The 24,262-nt window shown below is 43.4% G+C and overlaps 1 protein-coding gene across 3 annotated transcripts in view; it reads right to left on the bottom strand.

Annotated features, from left to right (window-relative positions):
- Positions 1-24,262, bottom strand: part of LOC111874687 (protein APCDD1-like) — a 110,604-nt gene that overhangs the window by 70,919 nt on the left and 15,423 nt on the right. The window contains exons 1-2 of one of the 3 annotated variants that reach the window (XM_033755560.1): positions 17,826-17,857; positions 6,635-6,743 (exon numbers count right to left, since the gene is read on the bottom strand). The exons of 1 other annotated variant lie outside the window; for it this stretch is intronic. Coding sequence is in view for 1 of the 2 variants with exons in the window: in XM_023870395.2 (XP_023726163.1) it covers positions 17,826-17,994 (169 nt within the window). In the remaining variant the exon portion in view is untranslated. Of the gene's footprint in view, positions 1-6,634; positions 6,744-17,825; positions 17,995-24,262 lie in introns of those variants that run through there. One more of the 3 variants, XM_023870395.2, reaches the window with a different exon arrangement.

A 24,262-nucleotide genomic window follows, 5' to 3' on the forward strand; every position in this document is an offset into this window, starting at 1 on the left:
CTATTTAATTCTTTAAAGACACAATTTCTCTTAATATTATATAAGAATTCATTTCGTACCTCACAGGAAACACAAACCCAAACGGTTAATGCTGTTTAGGGAAACAGTGGCTATTTATTGTGAGAATCATACGGAACAAACAAATATACTGAGTGGGTAGAATGCAGGGTTTTGGTATGTTAAAGCAGGTGGTACATATATAGTATCAGTACATCAGTATAAATTAGTCCTGGAAGAGGGTAAATAGAGCATCTTTTTTTCCCTTGGCGCTACAGCCCCAATTTGGGCCTTGACCTACCTCCATGAAACTCTGCGTTTCACTTCGGTTTACTAGATTTTAGATATTCGGTAGGACTCCTTGGGCGGGTGATCAGCTCGTCGCAAGGCCTCTACGTGTACACAGACACAGAAAGACGCACGCACGCGCACACACACACAAACACCAAACATCCATGCTCCGAGTGGGATTCGAACCCACGGTCCCGGCATCCGAGCGAGAGAATACAGTGCATGGATCAGACCGCTGGGCTACCGTGACCGGCATATACGTGAAGGAAATGGCAGAAGAGGAGCAGTATGGTAAATAGGAGGATGGATGGAGCAAGAACAAGGGACCCGCCCCATGCGTGGCAAACAAGACTGGAACCACATATGGAGGTGAAGGAACCGAGACTTGGACGTTCAAGGCAGGACTGTTTCCTTACAAATCCTTTCCCTTTTATCATTCATCAATCGTCAGTCATCGCACCGTTTGACAAGATAGTCCTATTACTGACAGCGATATAAAATAACACGCAAAAAATAATTAAGGCAAAAACGTAAAGTTGTTCCAGTGTTTAATTATTTAGGCTCTATGCTATTAAGAAGTATGGGGAGTGGAGGTATAGATGGAGGTGAGTGGTCAGGTTCACGCTGCGGCTACTTTAAACCCAGGGAAAGAGTTACAGGTATCCGTTGGATAGGAGACTGGGTCTGGACCCTGTGTACTAGAGAAAAATTTTGCCCTTGTCGGAAATCGTCCCCCGCCAGTCCAGCCCATAGCCCCTTCGTTATAGAGACTGAGCTATCGCAGCTCCTTTAAAAATAATTAAAAATATGTCTTACAGTATAATGACATTAACATGGAGATGAGAGTAAAATTAACCCCTGAAACGTCGCGTAAGATTTCATATATAAAATGTATTCTGCACCATCATACAATGGGGCAATATCGATCTTCCTATAGTGAAAAGATTTTCAGTTCAATACCTTGTTTAATTTTGTGATTACTCATCAGAAAGAAGGTACAGTATGACGCGACCAGCTGCAAAAGAAGGAAGCAAAACAAGCACGTATACAAAGGACAAAGTAAGGCAAAAATTCTACCAGTGCAACCACACCAATTATTATGTATATACGTATAAACAATGCGTACATTCATACTAAATACAACTAATATTTTAACAATTAGGAAACACCATTATAACGTATTGTACCATGCAGACCCCTTGGTAAGTAATAACTCTGTAAACAACGTCCGTTTTTACAAAATAGATACCTAACACGCACCAACGAACTAATTGGAAAGGTGTTCTTTACGCGGTCCGTGCGACAGCTGCGTGACGCAACAATATAACTATCTGAAGTGTTGTCTATAAGGTCCGTGTCGAGATATTTTAAGCAGAACAAGTCTAGAGTTTAGTTGGTTCGTACCCGTGTGGAGGCGGGGTCAGATACATCCACCGTGACCCTGCGAGTCGTAGGAGGCGACGAAAAGGGAAGTCTCAAATCTGAGAGAGTAAAATAGGGTCGCGAGTCCCAAGGGACTCGGATCCGAGAAATATTGCGCTGGCAAGGGCCAGCAGTATATATAAAAGACAGACTCGTCCTCTCGTCAGAGAAGGCGCCCCACATAAACAAGGTCGTAACTGTTAAAGAGTAAGAAATATTTGGTCATGAGCCTCAGATGGGGCTCGACACAAAGACTTACTGACTGACTGACCGTCAGTCGCAATGTGACTTTGACTTTGGGTTTGAGTTTAGTTGGTTCCGATTAGCCTCCTGTCCACAACAGGAAAAATATTTTAGAAAGTCATTCTGAAAATATCCCAAAAGCATATTGAGGAAAGAGGCCTGCTTAACGCAAGCCAGAATGGTTTCCGTGCACGTCACAGCACGACACTGCAATGTATGAGGCTGGCGGAAGACGTGACCCTTAATTTCAACAATAAAATGTCTCCCGCTGCGGTGTTCTCGGACATCGAAGAAGCCTTTGATACTATATGGCACTCTGGCTTGCTATACAGGTTGTCAAAACTGGAATTTTCGACCAGCTTAATCAAGCTTATTGGATCATTTCTTTCACAATGAAAATTTAGTGTTTCGGTGGAAGGCGAAATATCTACTCCAAGGGAGATGTAAGTAGGGGTGCTACAACGTTCGGTCCTGCCCCAAACACAAGGCGTTCAGCTAGCCCTCTTTGCAGACGACACCTGTGCCACCTCCTTTAGCACCGAACTGCTTTGCATATTGTCCACAGAGCATTTCTTTAGATTGCTTTCCTCACTGCAGTAACGTGCTCCTCTTTGTAAAGGAGATGCAGGTCCTTCTATGTGAGCTAGAAATGGAATTCTTACATATTATGCACCTGAATTTCGGGATTGAAACGGTTATAATCAATGCTAATTCGTTGCTTCTGCCTCGATATCCTTAAAGAAGTTATTTCGTGAGATAGGAGTTAGATTTTGTACACTGTTTACATGAACCTCCGGCTTCACTCGACTAAAATCCGTGTTAATATTCTCCTCTGTACTAGGCATAGATGTCACAAGTGACGTCAGAACACAGCAATAAGCAGGCCTGTACTCAGTTTCTCTGTGTCTGCAACAGTGTCAGAAAATTAAGTGCATTGTTGTTATTATTTTCATTAAAATAGATTTGATTCCTACTTAAGAAGCCGCCAGTCCAGAATTTCCCAAAATTTCAGGAAAGCTGAAGGTTCATTACCATCTTCACAAGAACCCGCCACTGATCCCTATCTGAGCCAGATCATTCCAGTTCATACCACCCAATCCTATCTAACAACTTAATATTGTCCTCCCATCAATGTATGTCTTCCCAGTGGTCTCTTTCCTTCTGTTTTTCCCACCAGTATCCTAGATGCATTCATCTTCTTCCCATCCGTGCTACATGCCCTGCCCAGTTCTTCTTCCATGAATTGAGCATTCTAATTATATTTGGCGAAGAATACGAGTTATGAAGCTCCTAATTATGCAGTTTCCTGCAACCTCCTGTCACTTCATTCCCCTTCGGTCCAAATATTATCCTCAATACCCTGTTCTCCCTTAAAGTCAGAGACCGAGTTTCACATCCATACAGAACCACACCAAAATTATAGTTTTTGATATTCAATTCTTATGTTTTTAGACAGAGGGGAAGAAGAAAGATTTTGGACCGAATGAAGCAAGCATTCCCCGAGTTCAATCTCCTCTTAATTTCCCCCTGAATCAAAATTTTGATTTGTTATTTTCACTTCTAGATATTTGAAATCGGCCAAATTTTCGAAGGATCTATTTGCTATGTTTGTGTTATGACTTTGTCTTCATTCTGCTTACGAGACATGATTCTACCTTCACTTTCCACGCCGGAGTACCTTTCTTCCGTAAGCTTGCCTATTCAAGGTTGGCGCACACTCACAGATATTTAAATAGGGCTAATTAGATGGGTTTGAGGTTCTCACAGATATATACATGACGAATGTGTTCTTCTAAGTTGTAAATCCATGTAGATCGAGAGGGACCGACGTTTCGGAGGAATGCATCGTGGTCAGATTCAGGGTAGAATAGTAAGGCAAGCTAGAAACTAACTGAAGCAGATGCCAAGCTGAACTAAGCTGGTTCTTCTACCCTGAAGTTGGAGGCGATATGTTCTCCCGAAAAGTCTGATCATCTCCGATCTGAACGGTGTTACAAGACAGAATACCGCAATGTTCTGTGTTTAACTAGTGGTGTTCTATACACTGCAGTTTGTAGTTGACTGTACTGTAGTTGGCTACGTACGCTTGACGCATTGCTTTCCGTTTTATTTTGATTTTTATTTATGAACTTGGCCTTTTCTTCTGAAATGTCTCTCTGTGGCGGCAGGATCGTGGCCAGCATTCTGATACGGCCTCAGATCATCGTACAAACCCGGCAAACCAGTTGTACCCGATGCAAAGTTTCGGACTTTTGATGAAAACCGACCGAACTCCTGAGGATCACTGTTACATCTTATTTCCATAGGAATGTGTCCACTGTCGCTGCTGCCCAGCTTTTGTTTTATGGTTCTGAATAATGCAACGGAGTTTAGAGTCTTTTCAACATGTCAGATTCAATGTCCGTCATTCTGGCTCTGACAGTCGCCAGTTCCATGTTCTGACCATTGACCTTAAATCGTTGTCAAGGCTAACAAAGAGATAATTTTCGTTGGTCATTTCACTTTGGTCTTACTAAAGAAATGCCGTACAGAACACTAAATGCCACAGAGAACAATAAATGACGCATAGAACACAAAATGTCCTATAGAAAACTAATGTCACATATAACATTAAATACCGTATAAAACAGTAAATACCGTCATACTAATTTCATAAAATTAAAGGGGTAACGTCATTCCGTTCTGGAGCAATAATTAAACGTTTGAACTTGCTCCTTAAGCCCGGTGGTTACTAAATGTAACACTTGCTTCATCTTTCAGATACTTGCATTATATGCACAATTTGTATTTATGTGTTTCGCATGGTGCTCACAATAAACATCGACTCTTTTCCTAAACAGCATTAACCGGCTGGGCTCTGTAGCGGAGACGTAATGTGTTTCCTGTGAGGTACGAACTGGATCTTTATATATTATTTGTGTTCCGTATGGTTCTCAAAATAAACAGTGACTGTTTCTCTAACAGCATTAACCGGTTGGGTCCTGTAGAGGAGAGGTACGAACTCAATATTTCAGCATTACTAGATAAACTTGTAGGTTATCAGATCTGTTCTTCATGGCTAAACAATATACATATATCGGCACACACATATAAGTTCCTTGACGATGTTAAATATACGATAACATTTTCAAACGTTTCTTGGATATAATGCCAGAAGATGTCTCATGCGGTAAGATACAGCAACTTTTTGTAAAGGTCGAAACATTCCACAGTTGGCATTTGTAGGGTTCAAGAAATAGGCTACGATACTGTGGGCTGTAGTCCTGTTTAAGAGGGGGCTCAAGGCTGCTTATTGTGAAAACGACAATAGGCCTTCTGAACCCGTAAAAAGAGGGAAATTTGTTCACTAGCTGAATGACTATCGGTTTCTCAAGAGGGAGTCTGCTCCATGGAATTACTCGTAGTTGAAATTTGTTCAAGGTTTGAACAACACTGTTCAGTAAGAGTATCGACTCATCAGCATGAAGATTATAAAATTAATTTATCAGGAACGCAAAGACCCAATACCTTATCAACAGGTACGAGATGGTATTGGAAATTCTCCGGATTGTTACTGTTGTAACTGCCTCGGTGAAAGAAGATGAGAGGGGAGGCCAAAGTCACACTTCCGCAAGCCAATTGTATCAGTCTGTCACGTGACATCGCGCTGTGAACATGCACTATTTTTAAGCGAGTGCTTCTTCGACTTCGTCTGTCGTTTTGTCTGCGATGGATGGCAAAATCGATCAACATGTCTGCATCAAGTTTTGCGTGAAGCTCGGTAAATCCGCTACCGAAACCCTTAAAATGTTTCGTGAGTCTTTTCGAGAACATTTTTTAAGCCGGACAGCAGTTTTTGGATGGAATTCACGTTTGAAGGCCGGTCGAGTGTCAGTTGAAGGTGACAAGAGTTCAGGGCGACCAAACACCAGAAAAAGAACAGAAAATTATAAAAAATTCGATAACTCATCCACGAAGACCGTCGCCGAACAATCCATGAGCTCGCAGACACCGCTGGGAGCAGTTATTGAGTCTGCCATGAGATGTTAAAAAAAATTTCAACATTCGCCGCACTGCTCCTTCATCATGACACCGCGCCACCCACACGTCCCTGAAAACCACAGAGTTTGCGACTCGAGAGCAGTAAGGGAAATGACTTCCATGGTGCTTTTGAAGCGTGGAGAAAACGACAGGATCGCTGTATACGTTTCCAAGGAGACTGTTTTCAAGGAGATGGTAGCCAAAACTGAGTAAGTTAAGCCAGTATTTCTTTTTTGACCTAGTCCGGGAACTTCCGAGAGCGCCTTGTAACAGAGCTGAATTTACAGTTGTGGGGGCCCTGGGGCAATCAAAATTTGGAGGGCTCTATCGACAAGAATAAACTTAGATTATGAGAATTGTTTTTCTTTTGTGTCATAATTAAAAATACAAAAACACATTTTTCATGATTTTTTAGAAGCAAAGACAATCTCAATAAAACCTGTGGATTTAATTTATATTCTGCGGAGTCCCCAGGGCCACTGCTCCGCTTAGCGCCCCCAAAAATCGAACCTGATAAGTTATTTATTCAGAAAACAAATTAAATATATGAGATTTGAAGTTCCCACAGCGATAACTGTAAAAAGAACTACATTCTGATATGTGACTCGCTGTTGTCCTGCTGAAGGCAGAAGGTTCTCTCTTACAGGTCATCATGGCTTACCCTTCGACCTTGAAGACAGAGGCAGTATTTTTACCAGAAGCATAGGTGAACTTCTACATAACTTCGAGGTATCACATCTCACAAGATAGTACTCCAACGCTGTAAGAATCTGAAACCAAAATTTGCTGTCAGCTTTGAGGAAATTCTAAATGCTTTTCAGTATTTTGGTGACGAGCTTATCATATGAAGTGCGGATTGAGATTGTATTCACTTGGTGTCCTACATCACAAGACTGATACGGTCGTGATATCGATTTTAAATCGCTGTAAACTGGAGGTGAATTTACGGATCGGAGACTCAGCTAGCAATAGGAGAGCTCAAGTTCGCTCCAGAGCAAGCAAGATTCTGTACATATTTCAGCGAGGCTTGATGTCTGTGTCAGCCCTAAACAAACAGAGAGAAATATATGTTAATGTCTGTCTGTCATTAAACTGTTCCCATTCGTGCACAGTACTGCTTCGTAATTGCATGTAAAAGTCGCTCACACGTCAATGCTTTGAACAGTTTTATTTTTTATTTATTTATCCCTTATTTAATGACATTGTCAGTAGCTCAGAGTATATGTAACATCCAATAATAGAACAATTCAGGGCTGTCCAACTTCAAATAACTAACACGCCGAATTGTTCATTAGGTAAAGGTAAAGGGAAACAGGTAAATTTATTCCTGTGTTTAATTAACTAAGCACCACGCCATGAAAACATGTTGGAAAGCGAAGGCATAGCTCCACCACTGAGTGTTCACCTTCACTCCTCTGCCGCTTTACCACCAAGGGGAGCAGCCTCACGGTACCAATTGTGTAGGAGGCTGCGTGGGCCCCAGAGCAGGTCTGAACGCTGTGTCGAAGAGGAAAATCCTGCCGGGAATCGAATCCCGGCCGTCCAGCCTGTGTTCCCTTGCTATACCAACTGAGCTATCCGGCTCACACTTATCCGGGGGGCCTCGTGTTATGTATATCATACCTCTACAGCCCTTTGTTGGGCCTTGGCCGCTGTTTCGGTTTCTTGATCTTTTACACAGTCGGTAGGACTCCTTGGATGGGGGATCAGCTTGTCGCAAGGACGCTGCCTAAACATAAGACAACACAAACACAGAACAAACGCATGCAGACATCCATACCTCAAATGGAATTCGAACTCACGATCCCAGTGTTTGAGCGTGCAAAGACAGTTCATGCCTTAGGCCTCGCAGCCACTGTGATCGGCATGTTATATGCCGGTACAAATATCTGCCCTGCAATCATCAGATATGTGAAGTACAGGCAGGGAAATAGGAATTGGGCCCACAAGGTGGGCACACCAGCCACTAAATATTCCTTGCATTACAGCAATATTGCTTGCTATCATAAAGTCACACTAATCGAATACTCTTCTATGTTATTTATTGCGTCTCCAGTAAAATTAGTTGAAAAATTATATGGAATAGTTAGCAAGAGCTTTTCAAGAAGCTTTTCCACAAGATTCGCCGCCTCTCCTGAAGAATGGGAAAGCGTTATGGTTAGATATTATGACATGACATGGAACTCGAGCAGACGGCCACTGCTGAGCAACGGTTCGTAAATCACGTTCCCGCTACAACCAATAGCGACGAACGAGTCGTTGCCAGGTAACAAGTTGTAAATATTTAGCAACCAAACCATTGCCTCGGAATTAACACACGGTTTTCGAGGAACACTAATGGAACGCTTGGAGGTGGTGTTCTCTGTTGGTTCTCTCGCAGTTATAAAATGGAACTGATTCGTATATTGGAGAGATTCGGAGATTAGTCCGACATTAGTGAGAGATTCGTCAGATAATTGACTGTAATTGTAAAGAAGTGCAAATAAACCCAATCATCAAATCCAGAACCCATTATTATTAGTCACGGCAACTCCTTTCACGTGAAAATATTCTCGCTGGCTGCACAAAACTAACTGGCAGGCCTCACACGGCTTGCGAGTCGCAACTTTCTTAGCCGGAGCTGAGTTATAATAAATTGGAAACGACCATGGTCAACTTTGGAGCATTAATCTTTTCATTTTCTTAGAAGGACTGAGGAAAACTATGAACAACTTCAATCAGGATTGACGATCTACGAGCCGAGTCTGAACCCCGGACATCTAGCATATGAAGCAGAGCTGTTAGAGTACTTGTTGAGAAGCTGAAAGTCACTAAGTTGCTCAAGACGTCTCGGACATTTATGGAACCGAGAGGTTCATTGCGCCGGTCACGGTAGCCGAGCGGTCTAAGGCATGTACTGTCTTCCCTCGCTTGGAAACCGGGATCGTGGGTTCGAATCCCACTCAGGGCATGGATGTTTAGTTTGTGTGTGTGCGTTTTTCTGTGTTTGTGTACAGGTAGAGGCCTTGCGACGAGCTGATCACCCGCCCAAGGAGTCCTACCGAATGTCCAAGATCTAGAAAAACCGAATGGAGAAGTTCATGGAGGTAGGCCTAGGCCCACTGGGGCTGTAGTACCAAGGGAAAAAAAAAGATGTTCATTGCTGTGCTCAAAAAAGCCTGTCATTGGTCCCTATCATAAGCCAGATTAATCCAGTCCAATTCGCTAGTTAACTAATCCGGAAGGATGAGATGGGCATGTAGCACGTAGATATTGCAGAGATCAGGAATGCATACAAAACTTCTGTCGGAAAATCTGAAGCGAAGAATGTGTTTGGGAGACCAGGATGTATATGGGAGAATATTATTAAAATGGATCTTAAAAGAATAATACGTGAAAATGTGGATTAGATTTATCTAGCTCAGTAACGGAACTTTTTGAACATTGTAACCAATCTCCGGGCTCCTTAAATGGTGGAGAATTTGTGACCGGATGAGAAACTGTCAGGGTCTGAAGAATAAGCCCTCCTGTATGTTAGGGACTGCAGCCCACACTTTCCGTAAATATTCTAGAACATTCTTCCTCCATTGATTGAAGTACATCGAAAGCCGAACGATTTCTTGTGACATATTTCGGGACTTTCTGTAGGCTCCAACCCATATATACACGTGTTTAGTGAATTTCGGTCCAGATACGCACAAAAACGCGTGTAGATCTTCGTACAAAATGTCTGTTATTGAAAAGTGGACTCTCCTGGGTGTGTAACGCCGTGTAGCCTGAGAGACAGTTTCGGAGGCATATGTCGCCTCCATTTTCAGGGTCCAAGAATAAGCCAAGCAAGAAACCAGCAGAAGCAGTTAGACAGTCCTAGAATCCAGAAGACGCTACTATCACCGCCATGAAACCTCAAATCTGTCCTTTGTTACTATCAGAGTTTAACCAAACTTAGAATATGTAAACGTGGTTTAATAAAAATTTTCTGTATAAAATTTCATGATCTGCATAATGAGAAGCTTCATAACTTGTACTCTTTTCCAAGCATAATTAGAATGATCAGGTCAAGGAGGGTGAGATGGGCAGGGTATGCAGTACGAATGGGGAAGAAGAGGAATGCATATATATGATATTGGTGGGAAACCCAGAAGGAAAGAGACCGCTGAGAAGACCCAAGAATTAGGTGGGTGGACAATATTAAAATGGATCTTAGACAGATAGGATGGGATGGTATGGATTGGATTGATCTTGCTCAGGATAGGGACCAGTGGAGGGCTGCTGTAAACACGGTAATGAACCTTCGGTTTCCATAAAATGGTGGGAAATTCTTGAGTAGCTATACAACTGGCAGTTTCTCAAGAAGAGCTCAGCTCCATGAGTGGGAGTGAGTGGTAAAATTTCACGAAAACCCTTTTAGGGGTTCTTGAGTCGTTACATTTGGACATACAGAAGTGCTGAAAGCATTGGTTCTTTTTTTCTTTTTTCTTTTTGCACGTTTAGGATGTGAACCTGTAATCGTTAAGCCCTTATGGCACAACAACGGGGGATCTGAAACTCCGATACTCCGAGCCAAGTCAAAACATCGCAATGAAGAAAGTTGGTAAACAAACACAGCTTGACCGACGTGCTGTAAATCTCATTTGTAAACGCTGAACCAGCAGTTGCAACGGGTGTAGTAAAACTCTTGCTGTTTATTGAAGCAATGCTGACGGGTGGAAGCCAGCTATTAAACGCCCTAGGTCGAGGATAAGCAAGATCCATTGCATAGACAATTTTTAAGCAGGTACCACCGGGGACTGCAGCCTTGGTCAACCGGATATTGCCAGTGGAAATCTTCACGTGTTGTCCCAGTAGTCGAGTCAGCCCATATCGAGACTGCAGCAACCCATGGGATCGGCAGAGCAGCTGTGCCAGCCGTTTTTTTTTATTGCTAGTGGGTTGGGACTAAGTCCCTTGTACTGCGCCCACTTCTGGCCTATTGTACCAGCCCCAGATGATAGGTGAGGGTGATTGTGGAGCAATTGGTGGAATGAAGATTGGCAGGGGAAACCGAAGTCCTCGGAGAAAACCTGCCCCAGCGCCACTTTGTCCACCACAAATCCCACTTGACCAGACCGGGGATCGAACTCGGGCCGCCGCGGTGGGAAGCCAGCGACTAACCGCTTGAGCTATGGTGCGGCCTAATGTGCGAGCCGTACTGAGTAGCCTTATAGTCAGCGAGTGTGAGTAGGGCCCGACCTAGGATGTGTAGGAAGGAATTAACAAATTCAATACACTTCAGACGCACAATTGTATATACTGTAAGACATTAATATTGAAGTAAACGGACCCCCTTGTGTTTCGTGTTTATTTTGGTGCTCCCTCGCCGAAGGTGAGGGCACGCGGTAGTGTAGTTGGTTGAGGCATTATGCTGCAAGCCGGTAGGTAGCGGGTTCGATTCTCGATGAGGTCAATAGATTTTCTTCAATTTAACTAATTCTTCCAGCCGCACTAGGGCCATGGGTTCCACTCAGCGTCTAATAGAAATGAGTATCAAGAATCTTCCTGGGAGTAAATGGCGGCCGGCCGGCGCGTAAGGCTGACAACCTCACCGCCATTTCTGAGCCGATTGTCTAGAAAATGTGGAAGCCTCGACGTCTCACAAACCTTTGGGCCTCCAGGCCTGTTACAGGGATAACTTTACCTTTTCAATAGGTCCTCGAAGAGATACTTTTACAGTTCGAGACCGTACTGTGGCAACGACCAGTGCAAATATGCTACATTATGGGTAGACACGTCCTGATAGTCTGCTCTCGAAACCCGTACTTTGAAAGGCCACCCAGTCCATACCGATTGTTTTGAGAAGCCAACCGGCTAGCGGCGTGGAGAGAGCAGCTGTGGAGGGAGGTAGCTCAAGTACGCCGTACCCGAGACGTCTCCATGCTCCCACCCATCCACCGACATAGTCGCCCTCTTCATTGAAAGCGCTGCGGCGTAACAGTGGTGTAGCAGTTTGGGATAGTACACCACTGAGTAACAACGGTGGCATAACGCAAACTGTAATGAATGTTGAGACCACTAATTGCAAACTGCATGTCGTCAGTTCAGATTACTCAAGCGGTTAGTCGCTGGCTTCCCACCGCGGCGGCCCGGGTTCGATCCCGGGTCTGGTCAAGTGGGATTTGTGGTGGACAAAGTGGCGCTGGGGCAGGTTTTCTCTGAGTACTTCGGTTTCCCCTGCTAATCTTCATTCCACCAATTGCTCCACAATCACCCTCACCTAACATCTGGGGCTGGTAGAATGGGCCAGAAGTGGCCACAGTACAAGGGGCTTAGTCCCACCCCACTAACAATAATAAAAAGAAGTTCAGATTAAGAACATATGTGTACATTCGGAATGCAAATTCTTGCTGTGTGGACAGGCTGCAGCCAACTGCAACTTTTCCTGGAATTTAGCAGTTGTAGAGACAACGACACGGCTTCGGTAACCCGATATTTGACAGCTAATGCAAGAAGTTTGGCCCCATACACATTCTGAGCTTATTGTACATCAACCAATTGTCAAAAATGCTGTTGGTGTTTTAAGAGCTAAAATCGTTCAGCAAATTCATTTGATTGGGAAATACAAACATTTTGGAGACTTCCTAGTTTTTGACCTGGGCCAATAAGATATGTTTGAAGGAGGCAAATATTGTTGGAAGCTGAGGTTCTAAGAAGCTGGTTGCTTCAGGGCAGATCCTTTGCATGGGGCTCTGGGTTTAGCTTGAGCGGACGTGAACCTGCGTCACTTGGGCTCAATTTTAAATTATTTAACAGTGTGGAGTACAACTAACATAGAAACTACAATATTAAAACGGATTTAAGCAGTGTACCTGATATTTTAGTGTTCAATAAATAACAATTTTAAGTGCAACTGTAATCTTAGTGTAGCATCAGTGTTCTCCCTGCCTCCAGGAGCAAGACCTGTTGAGACCCGGGACAAGACCTGCTGCCTACCGTGCAGCCGAGGCACGGTGACAATATCATCTTGAGATGTGTGGCATTGTGAATTCCACGCGGGTAATCGCCCATCAAGCAACAAGAGCACAATTCCGATCGCCAGCTGCGCACAGGGTGTACTGCACGAAACTGCACTCGTGAGTCATGTAGGTCCACTTGGAGACACAACACATCTATCGCATTGTCCGCCTCGCGTCTTTAACCGGATCGCATAGCTCGCATACCAGACATGTCCTGTGCACGTTACAACGTTCATACCGCTCAGTTTATCTGCAACATATCAGAATTAAAGCCCAGAAGGCAGAGAGCATATAACCTGAAATAGATTCAGGGTTTAGTGGTTTCAGTACTCCCAGAATCATGAGACAGTAAAATAATGTGACGTGTCTGCTCTAAGCAGGAGTTTTGGAGCCAGAAGAGACGGCCCTTACTAGGCAATGCCTCTGTAAACACGTTTCCACGAAAATAAAATCACGTAATCGCAGCTACGGATACACAAACGAAAGTAGAGGAAATGTTGGAAGCGGTGTTTTCTGTGCGGTCCTTGCTGAGGTTATATAAGGAGAAGTAATTGGAGCTTTCAGTTAGCGCTCTATCCGTTTGGGAGCGGTTTCGAATACATCTACCACAGCCCTGTGAGTCGTAGAAGCCGACGAAAAGGGACCCAGTGCCTGGGGTATAACTGGGCCACCCTGTTAAAAAGGGATATAAATACGGGGACATGGCCCTTCAAGTTGGGAAAGTCTGGAATCTGAGAGAGTAAAATGTGGTCACGAGTCCCGCGGGGCTCCGACCCGAGAATGACTGTGCTGGCGAGGACCAACAGCAATTGTAAACGACAGACCCGTCCTCTCGTCAGAGAGGGCGCCCCACATCAACAAACCTGCAACTGTCTGGCAGTAATAAAAATCCTGTCTTCTGCCTCAGATGGGTCCTTGATACCAAGCCAAGGCCGACTGAACTTAGGCCCTAACATGACTTTGACTTTGAACTGACTTTCCGTTAGTTCTGAGTCGGAAGTGAGTACTAGCCTGTGATAACGTGTAGTAGCCAGTGGTGGTCAAACATGGCTAGTCAGTCAATGGCCAGCCTCCTATTATTTGATACTTCTTAGGTCAAAATAATCCCCTCAACACCCTGTTCTCAAACACCCTCAGCCTGTGTTCCTCCCTTGATGCAGAAACCAAGATTCACGCCCATACAAAACTATAGACAAAATTATAGTTTTATATGTTATAATTTTTACCTTCTTTACGCAACAGACAAGAAGACAAAAGGTTCTGTACTGAATGTAGCAAGCATTACCCGAATTGAGTCTGGTCTTGATTTCGTCACGAATTAAATTTGGATTTGTTGGTGTTGTTCTCAAATATCCGAACTGTGCCACACATTCAAAGGATCTGTTTGCTAGCCTTACGTCATGATTCTGCCATTCATTATCTATATTATTATCAACTTCAGCAAGCCGAACTGTTAGTGACAAAATGGTGGCTGCGATTATGTGCATGAGAAATAAATATAGCAATTTGAATACAGACAAAAGAATATGTAATTCGTATTCATGAGTGATTTGGTAAAACCAAAATTACGTATGAGCACGCAGGCGCACGCTAGAATAAAATTTTAGTGCACGTATGCTCGAAGGTCCACACAGATATAAGGTAAAGGTAGAGCTATCCCTATAACAGGACCGTGGAGGCCCATAGATTTGTGAGACGTCGAGGCTCCCATATTTTCTAGACAATCGGCTCACAGATAGCCGTGAAGCTGTCATCCTTAGGCGCCAGCCGCCCTTTACCTCCAGGAAGTTTCCTGGTAGTCATTTCTGTTAGAGAATGAGTCGACCCAAGGACTATTGTGTGGCTGGAAGGATTAAGTTAAAGGAAAATTCCAATGATCTCAACGAGAATTGAACCCGCGACCTTCCGGCTTGTAGCACGGTACCTCAACCAACTACGCTACTATGTACCACCAAAGATACAAAGTGGAAGTAAAAATCAGCTTCACATTCCGGTCGTTTTATCCCCAATACCCATTGGATAAGTGACTAGGCTGTTCCCGAGTCGGTGTAAAAGTAACGGAGAAGAGAGGATTCTCTATCCTTTCACGGAATCAAACCAAGATCGCCAAGTCCATTTTACTTAGTGGTGTATCCTAGTTGGTTGCCATGGGAACCGGCGGGAAGGGCATCCAGACGTGTGACTCGCTTGGATTTTTATTGGAAAAATAAAAAATGAAATAAATAAAAAGTGTCAAATATTATAATCGCCGTTTAAAAATAATTCTTCTATCTTGAATACAATATGGCAATTAGTGGGCTGAAAATAACCTCATAAGCGACTTAAACGTAACTTTGTAAGAGAAGTTTTCTGGCTCGCTGACGCCTTGAGGAACCCACCGCCACCCCCGCAGATAAATTCCTGAAGGCTCCCTTTATGATCTGAAGTTTTCACACCGGTTGTTATGGCGAGCACTGTGTTCTGGGACATAGAGCCTTGCAGTCTGTTGAAAGTCAACTGACGCCTTCATCTTCAGGGTCGAAGAAAAAGCCAAGTAAGAAACCAGCATGAAACAGGTACTAACCTGTTTGAGAGTTCTTTTATTGGGGGCTTCGTGCAATCGTCGCGTTGGCCGTCCTTCTGCATCTTCGTAATTTATAGGGCGCCGTTGCGTGGTTTGGGAACCACGTCGAGGTGCTAGGGGTAGAAATGGGATAATGTTCTGGGTTGAGCAATGAGATTCTTTCCTCAGGGCTTAACGTGCCTTGCTCCGACGAATGAGGATTTCTTGGTGAAGAAATCTCTGGATCACAACTCCATGTTAATAACACACTCATTATTAACAGCACTACACAGTTACAAGCAGCGGCCACTTGCGAATTCAGTTGCAGTTTCTACACAGCACTACGTTACAGTACGGCAGAAGATGTACGTCAGTCTCCCAGCCTCATGTCTCACCGAATCTACACGTTCACGCACTGAGTTACGGAGAGCTGCTTCTCTGTCTGTCATCCGGGGATCAACCACTTTAAATACTGTGAGATGACGTAACATCCAGTACTTTCTGTTTCCAGATCATTCTGGAAGCTTCTCGAAGTTACTTCTACGGTTTCTTAGTCCGAGAACGTTCTGGAAGTTCCTTTCAGCAGACTGGCAGTGGGATAAGTAATCATTCGCATACCATTTCTCGCAGCCCTTATCTGTACAGTCCTCAGTGCGAATTCTTAGAACAGTTAATGGAAGACTGGGCATAAGTTACGTCTAGTATAAAATTGGTACTAAGTAACAAATATAAACTTCAGAAATTTAGGCCGGTAGGTAATGACCGGTTACACCTGCCTCATGTTAGTTTCTTCATTAACTTATTCTTCGACCTTGAAGATGGAGGCGACGTGTCCTCTGAAACGTCAGTTGACTTCCAGCGGACTACAGGAATATACTACAGAGTATAATACAGAGTATACAATTCTTCATGCTTATTTTGTGCTTGTAACAACTAAAATGGACGCCGTTACGAACAACAAAATGGACGCTAGATGCATCTCACTCTAAACTGGTAATATTCACGGAACACGTATACAATCGAGACATGCTCAGAGAATATGTGGCACCTTTAGAAGAACCTTAAATTCTAAATCATGGTAGGAAACACAGCTGCAATTTTATAAAACGAGATCACTGCCAAATTTTGAAACTTGGGATACCTGAAGTAAAATATATCAACAGAGGAGATGTGTAAGGACAATTACAAGCCGGACAAGACAAGACCATGTAAGGCATGAAGTTACCAGGAAAGGTCTGATAATGAAGTCAGTACAAAATAAAAATGAACTTAGACAAAACTTGATACAATTGTTGGTGAAACAACAACGATACAGGTTATACAGTGTAAACCAAAAGAACGACGTCACCGAAGCAGACCGTGGAATTTGTTTGTGAGGTCGGAACAGGCTTGATTGCCTGTAACATGAAGTGGAGAAAATTAATATGGAGAATCACTGCTTCCTGGATTTAACTCGACAATAGTAAAGAATAAAATTCAGGCCTGCAAACTGCAATTCGATTTCGACCCGTAGAGCTGGAGCAGAAGCAACTTCACTGAACAAGTCCACATTTTTGCACAAATGACGTTAGCTAAATCGCATAAATCCTACGGATTCCAGAATTATGAGGAAATATTCATGAATGGCATGAAAGTAAGAATTCTGAACGCTGCCCTGGCCTATTTGATGGCAACGGCATGCTACTTGACTGCAGAAACTGGAGAAAGACAAGAGAAATCTTAGCAGTGCTGCTACTATGATAGTCGGATTCGTAATTTTCCGCATATAAATCCAGACAGGTACATGCTACCTCGATTTTCCACCCGCTCCCATCTTAGGGCTGCTCGTCTCAAGCTGTTGTTAGGAGGGAGACACAGACACACAGGCAGCAAGGTGATTTCATAAGCCTCCTTCTATTTTTGATATAAGGTTAGTAGTTTCGGGGCATGCGGTAGCGTAGTTGGTTGAGGCACTATGCTACAAGCCGGAAGGTAGAGGGTTCCATTCCGATGAGTTCACTGGAATTTTTAATTGACCTAATCCTTCTAGCCTCACAATGGCCCAGGAGTGGACTCAGCCTCTAACAGAAATGAGTACAAGGAAGACTGACAACCTCACCGCCATCTGTAAGCCGATTGTCTAGAGAAAATGTGGGAGCCTCGACGTCTCACAACCTTATGGGCCTCCACGGCCTGTTACAGGGATAGCTTTGCTTTTTTTTTGTCTTTAAGGGAAGTAGACTAACAAGGCATTATACCAAATTAACTTAACCTTAACGACAGACTTCTATGTTTACCATAAAATGGTTTAAGATATTATTGCTTACTTTCAGTCACAGGTTGGTTAATAAATGACTTACCCCTCGGAGACCCATCTTCCGGTGAGTCTGGGCGGGTCTTCCGCTATCGTGTCTCGGTCGGCTCTAGCGACTTCCCCTTCAAGACGCTCACACCGCCCGTCGCCGGCGTCTCCAGGAATGGAATTGATGAGTGTGGGCTCCCCTCTGCCCAGCAGCCCACAAGCAAAGCCTGAAATCAGGACATGGCAGGTGAATAGTGGCTGAGAGACTAAAAAAATTCTGGCTTTCATTGACATCTGATGCGTTTCGGAGAGCGTTGCACTGGCTCAGCCGGTAAAGCAACTAGCCTACGAACATGACCAACGAGGTAATTGCGTAAATGGGACCGTCTACAGTGTACACCGTCCCCAAACTTTTCGAACCACGGGTTCATTAGGTAATTCAGCACTTTCAACGGGCCGGATAAAATGAGAAATTAATATGAGTTTTCTGAAAGCACAGAATTTCATAAACTAAATACAAAGTACGTGAGAATAAATTATCGTATATTAATGACAACAGACAGTAGCAGCAAATGCTCATATTTTCATCGCAAATTATAATAAAACAATTAATGTGAATGATGGAACTCTTTTGCATTCTTAAAATCTGATTAAATTGAGGTTCAAATTCTGAAACGCTAATCACGAGTAGCGACTTTAAATGTTCATCGGATAAATTTGCCCTGTATTTCGACTTGATGTACTTCATTTGGAAAAAAGTTTGTTCACACAGATATGTCGTCCCAAAAACTGGAGATAAATTTACAAGCAAATTTCTTTAAATTTGGAAATTGCTCAGAGTTAAGAAATTTATAAAATTCGATCAAATTTCCCTCCTTGTATTTGTCTTTAATATGATAATTTTCCTGAAGTTCAACAATTTCCATTTGGATTTGACTTGGGACATCTGCAGCATCACAGTCAAACGGATTTTGAAACAATCGAATTTCCTGAGCACTGGAATCCAAATCAGCAAATCGCTTCCGAAATTGTTCTTTCAAATCTGAAATAACTAAATTTGCAAACGAAGAAGGAAATTCTGCTTCACCCTTTTTATGCAACTCTGCACAGTATAGCATATGAACAAAGATACAATTTTTCACTTGGCTTTCCAGAAGTATCAACTTTGCTCTGAATGCCTAGATAAGTGCAAATAAATCACAGACTACGTTATTTTCACCCTGCAAACCGTATATTACCAGAGTTTTCTGGTGCATTGATAGGCTACATTTTACAAAGTTGTGTTTACTATTGAAAACGTCAAACTGTAAAATATGGATCCACTTTAAGGAAATTCAATTCAAGAACTTGGATGGATATTCTTGTGACTCTCCTGATGATGACTTAGGAAAGGTCGAAACATATAGCGCAACACCTGTGTAGAAAAAAGAATAATAAAACAAATGTTGATACGTCAGTATTTATTTTTGTCTTCATTTTGGAAATATTGTTGTGTAGACGGCCTCACTGAAATTGGAGTTAAGTTCCTTGGAGGGGCAAGAGCTTTTCTTCTCTGCAGCGTCCAGACCAGCTCTAGCACCCCCTCAGCCTTCTAACCAAAGGGAATTCGAGGTTCTTTCCACGGGGGTAAAGCGGTTGGGCCACGAATGGGGCCACTCAGATTAATTTATTACGAAATTTAAGAGCTTACTTCAGCACGGGGACGTCTTTAGATTTATTTTACACATACATGGAACAAGGGCAGTTGTCCTGCCCAACAGTTTAGTCTCCTCATATAAACAGGAATGTCAGTCGATAAGGAATCCCGTATCATTATTAAGGCACTTTATCGGTTTATGACTTTTTAATTTCCAAGTAGATAGTTAAATTCTGTCCTAAACGTTGGGGGGGGGGGCAGGTTGTCCTAAATTATATGAGGGCTATCAAGCTTGAAGACGCTGAGAAGCCGCGTTGTTCCTTACGTACCGTAGCGTCTAGACCCGTTACTAGGTGGCAGACCCGAAAGAAACAAATTCCCACGGCAGACTGTCCACGCGCAACAATAGAGGAACTGTTGGAAACGGTGTTTTCTACGTTGTCCGTGCCCAAATGTTTTTAGGAGGACGATTGTAGCAAGAGTCCAGAGTTGTGGGATATTCGCCGTACAGTAATGACGTGAGCACAGAAGCTGAAGAATATCCCGTTACTGTGAAACGACTAGTTAAAGCAGACTGAGAAGGCTTAGCGTGTGCTTTAGTGATTTGTAGAGTGTGTGGAGATTAGTGACAATGTTACAGGTACTTGTAGTCGCGATCTGTAAATGGGCAATAAATCCAGTCTCCAAACAAAACTCCATCCATAATCACTCATACACGTGACGGTCAGGAAAATTCACGAATGTTTTTACGACGCCTTCCACGGTGTTGCCCGAGCAAGGAGACATTTCAGACTTCAGTAGCAGGTGGTGAAATGCTGTAGCTTTGCACTGGGGCTTCGGACGTCTGCCTACAGTTCGCTGAGATAGACTGCCAAATATTTTCTGAAAATTTCAGATATACTGCCAATTTATTTCTCTTCTTTTGTCTGCAGATTAGTAAAATTCCCTCTAAAGGACTCAACAGCTTCCGAATTGAAACAAGAAGCTCGTACCAGACAGACAAATTGTACAGACTGTCTCAACTTTGTGGCGTCTAGATCCTTAGGTTCTGAGTCTCTGGCTCTTGAGACCCTTCGATTGTAGTTGAATTCTGTTATATTCGTCTAAAAGCAGTATTTACTTTAGCTTGTTATATACCCGTATCACGTGAACATGCGGTAGTGTAGTTGGTTGAGGCACTATGCTACAAGCCGGACGCTCGCGGGTTCGAGTCCAGATGAGGTGGATTTTTTTTTTTTTCAATTTACGTAGTCCTTCCAGCCGCACAATGGCCCTGGGGTCGACTCAGTCTCTAAAAATAATGAGTACCAGATATCTTCCTGAGAGTAAGGGGCGGCTGGCGAGCAAGGCTGACAACCTTACTGCCATCTATGAGCCGACTGTCTAGAAAATGTGGGAGCCTCAACGCCTCAGAACCCTATGGGCCTTCACGGCCTGTTACAGGGATAGCTTTACCTAAACTCGTGTCTAATATCTTCCAGTACTGTTAACGGTTACATTGTTCTGTGAATATATGGATCTGAAGGAGAGGAGAGGAGAGGAGTCAGTGTTTCCATGGCAATACGAATAAGGAGACAGATAAGGAGACCAAAAATACTAGGGGAAAGAGAACACATAGCAGTACTGATCTCTCGTATGCTTTAAAACATATCGTAAACAAACAGAGCCCCCATGAAGGAGGCAAAGCATTTGGCATTCTTTGGCCAAAACTAAGGGACTGCGCTGCTAAATATCCTTTCGTGCCTCCCTTCCCCGAAAAGGCTGGGCCGTTAAATGGGCCATCGCCAAGAATAGGCCAAGGTCAAGAGAAACCGGAAGTTCAGTAAAACTCCGAAGGTCAATAACAATGACTGGGATTGTAGGTGCCCTGTCGGACTGTAACTTCGTGCAGTTCGGAGACAACCCGACGTTTCGGAGGAACATATCGCCATTGTGTTTCTTGCTTGGTTTACTCTCCGACCCTGAAGATGGAGACAGTACCTTCCTCCGAAATCTCTGTGGACATCTACCAGACTACAGGGAATCACAATATTCTTGACAGTCATGGCTGTGAGAACCTCAAATCTATTTCTAGTCTACTTACCTTATTTTGAAAAAGTAAAAAGGGGGCTTACGAGATCACATTGCTGTGTCCCCCCCCCCCCAACGTCGCTAGGCGACGACTCGGTAAACAAGTTCTCGAGGTAAGGGATAAACATGTATTAATACAAGAACTTTGGACTATGTGTTTTCTAAGTGGTCCGTGTCGTATCAGATACTCAGTACGTCCTGAAACGAACGTTTCAGTGTTCTAAGACGCGACAGATGAATATATGGTTATGAGCACAGCGGGAATCGCAACAAAGGATGGCTGTGCTGGCGAGGACCAGCCAGCAGCAATTTACCCGACATAACGAAAGTAGGCGATTACTTCTTCTCCAGGCACAGGAGTCGATCGGATTCTAGAGTCATGAGACAGTAAAATGTGGTCATAACTCCAGTGGGATTCGGAACTAAGATTGACTGTGCTGGCGAGTATCAGCAGAAACTTATACCGACCGACAGATTAGTTCTTCCCGGTACTCATGGTTCTCTCGTAAATGCGCTGCCTTATTTTTAGGGAGATTTTTTTTTAACTCCAATAATTATACAATCTATCCATTAAGTGTGGATAATAAGTACATTTTGTGGTTTACATATAGAAAAGGAAAGAGAACTTGTCGTGGTGAGCATGTTCCAATGAACCTGCTCAATACTTATTTTAACTGCTTAGAGGGAGATTAAAGCGTTAAAGCATATTTTGGGGGAGGTAAGAACAAAATTGGCCGGTCTCGGTAGCTGAGCGGTCTAAGGCATGTACTGTCTTCGCTCGCTTGGAAACCGGGATCGTGGGTTCGAATCCCACTCAGGGCATGGATGTTTAGTTTGTGTGTGTGCGTTTTTCTGTGTTTGTGTACATGCAGAGGCCTTGCGACGAGCTGATCACCCGCCCAAGGAGTCCTACCGAATGTGTAAGATCTAGAAAAACCGAAGTGAACGGAGAACCTCATGGAGGTAGGCCTAGGCCCACTGGGGCTGTAGTGCCAAGAAAAAAAACCCCACAAAATCAAGTCTCAAGTCGGACAGCCGGGAATTTATGCTACAAATTTTCATGTTTACACATTATGTAAATCACAAAGCAAGTTATCCTTTCAGTCAACACCTTTTAAACCGTTCGTATAACACAATTAATTCTTGATGCCACTCCATAATACCAGACTATACGGTAATACAGTACTCTTCAACAAAAACTTTTCTCGTAAGTTTAGGACTGAGGGAAATCGTATTACGAACCACCCTGTTGTTTTCGCACGGTAATTAGGAAATGCATTGCTGCGAGAATTGATTACTTATTCACGAAATATTCTTCTGCTGCTTTTGGTGTCCCCCCCCATGACCCCATATCCACGTCTAACAAATGCTGGCCCCTTTATATGGCAGCTTGATTAGCATCGTTGCTTTTTAGAAAAATGTTTTGGGTGTCCTGGTGGCGGCCCCATCATTCATCCTTCCTGTGTGCCCTGTTAGAGGCCTCCAAGACGTGTGAATGCAAGAGTGATGTATCGCTTCTCTCTCGCTCTCTCTCTCTCTCTCTCTCTCGGGGTATCCCCGGCGACTCCTGGCACCAGATTCACCAATGGACACCAAGGACAGATGTTTCTGCTCTGTTGCGAAGATAGAAAGGGACTTGGCTTCGTTCTCTCTCTGGTGCATCCCTCCGGTATCAGAGGTTAGTGACACGTGGGAGCATTCCAATTGGGCTTCCGGATACATGCGTTTGCATAACCCCTAATAAATTATATCTTTGTGCTAGTGCAGTTAATTTTAATTAGATATACGAGGGAGCCGGGAAAGATCAGTTGATATAGTGACGGGCTCGACGGCTTGGGTTCGATTCCTGGCAGAGGCAAGAAATTTGTCTGTAATCCACAGCATTCAGACCGGCTCCAGAACACACCCAGCTTCATATCCAATGGGTACTGCGGGCTCTTTCCAAGGAGGTAACGTGGCCAGGACGTGAAGCTTATCACTCACTTCCATCTAGTGTTGAGGTCAAAAATGTTGGAATTAAACACAGTGATTTTAAATTATTGTCGGGGTTTCCGTGGCCTATAATTTTCAAAGAAAAGAAAAGAAAACAAAACGGCTTATAAAATATGAAAATGTATCTCAAAAAGTTTTATTGCTTGTAGAATCAACGATGCAGAATACTAAACAGCTTCAGCATGCGCGCCTTTCATGGCACGTAAGGTGTCCAAGCGTTATTCAGTGTTCTCCAGCGTTTGCGGTGTAACTCTTTCGATCACAGCAACAGTTCTGAGCTTCAGTTCATCGAGGGAGGTCACAGGGACCTTGTAAACAATGTCCTTAAAGTATCCTTACAGGAAGAAATCACGAAGCGTAATATCGGGTGGGCGCGGAGGCCACGGAATTTGCCCCTCACGCCCAACCCAGCGCCCAGGAAAATGCATGTCAAGAAATTATATGCTCCCTAAATAAAACCCTTTGAGTTACACTTTCATATTCCGTAAGCAGTGTTTATTTTGTTGTTTCCGGTTTGAAAATATAGGCCACGGAAACCCCGACAATTTAGAATCACCCTGTACTTCCTCTCACCCTTACGTTTTCTTAGCGTGGTGCTTAATTAATTAAGCACATGGACAATTTTATTTTTAATTTTTATTGCTTGTATGTTTATTATATATGCTACACTGCATGAATTTACAGCAAGAAAAACCCCCTTTTATGCACTTTGAGAATAAGAAGAAACAAAATGACAGGAGGTTGGAGAAAACTGCTTAAAGAGGAGCTTCATAACTTGTACTCTACTCCTAGTATAA

This window comes from Cryptotermes secundus, unplaced genomic scaffold (assembly GCF_002891405.2).
Source record: "Cryptotermes secundus unplaced genomic scaffold, Csec_1.0 scaffold151, whole genome shotgun sequence".
Lineage (NCBI taxonomy): Eukaryota > Metazoa > Arthropoda > Insecta > Blattodea > Kalotermitidae > Cryptotermes > Cryptotermes secundus.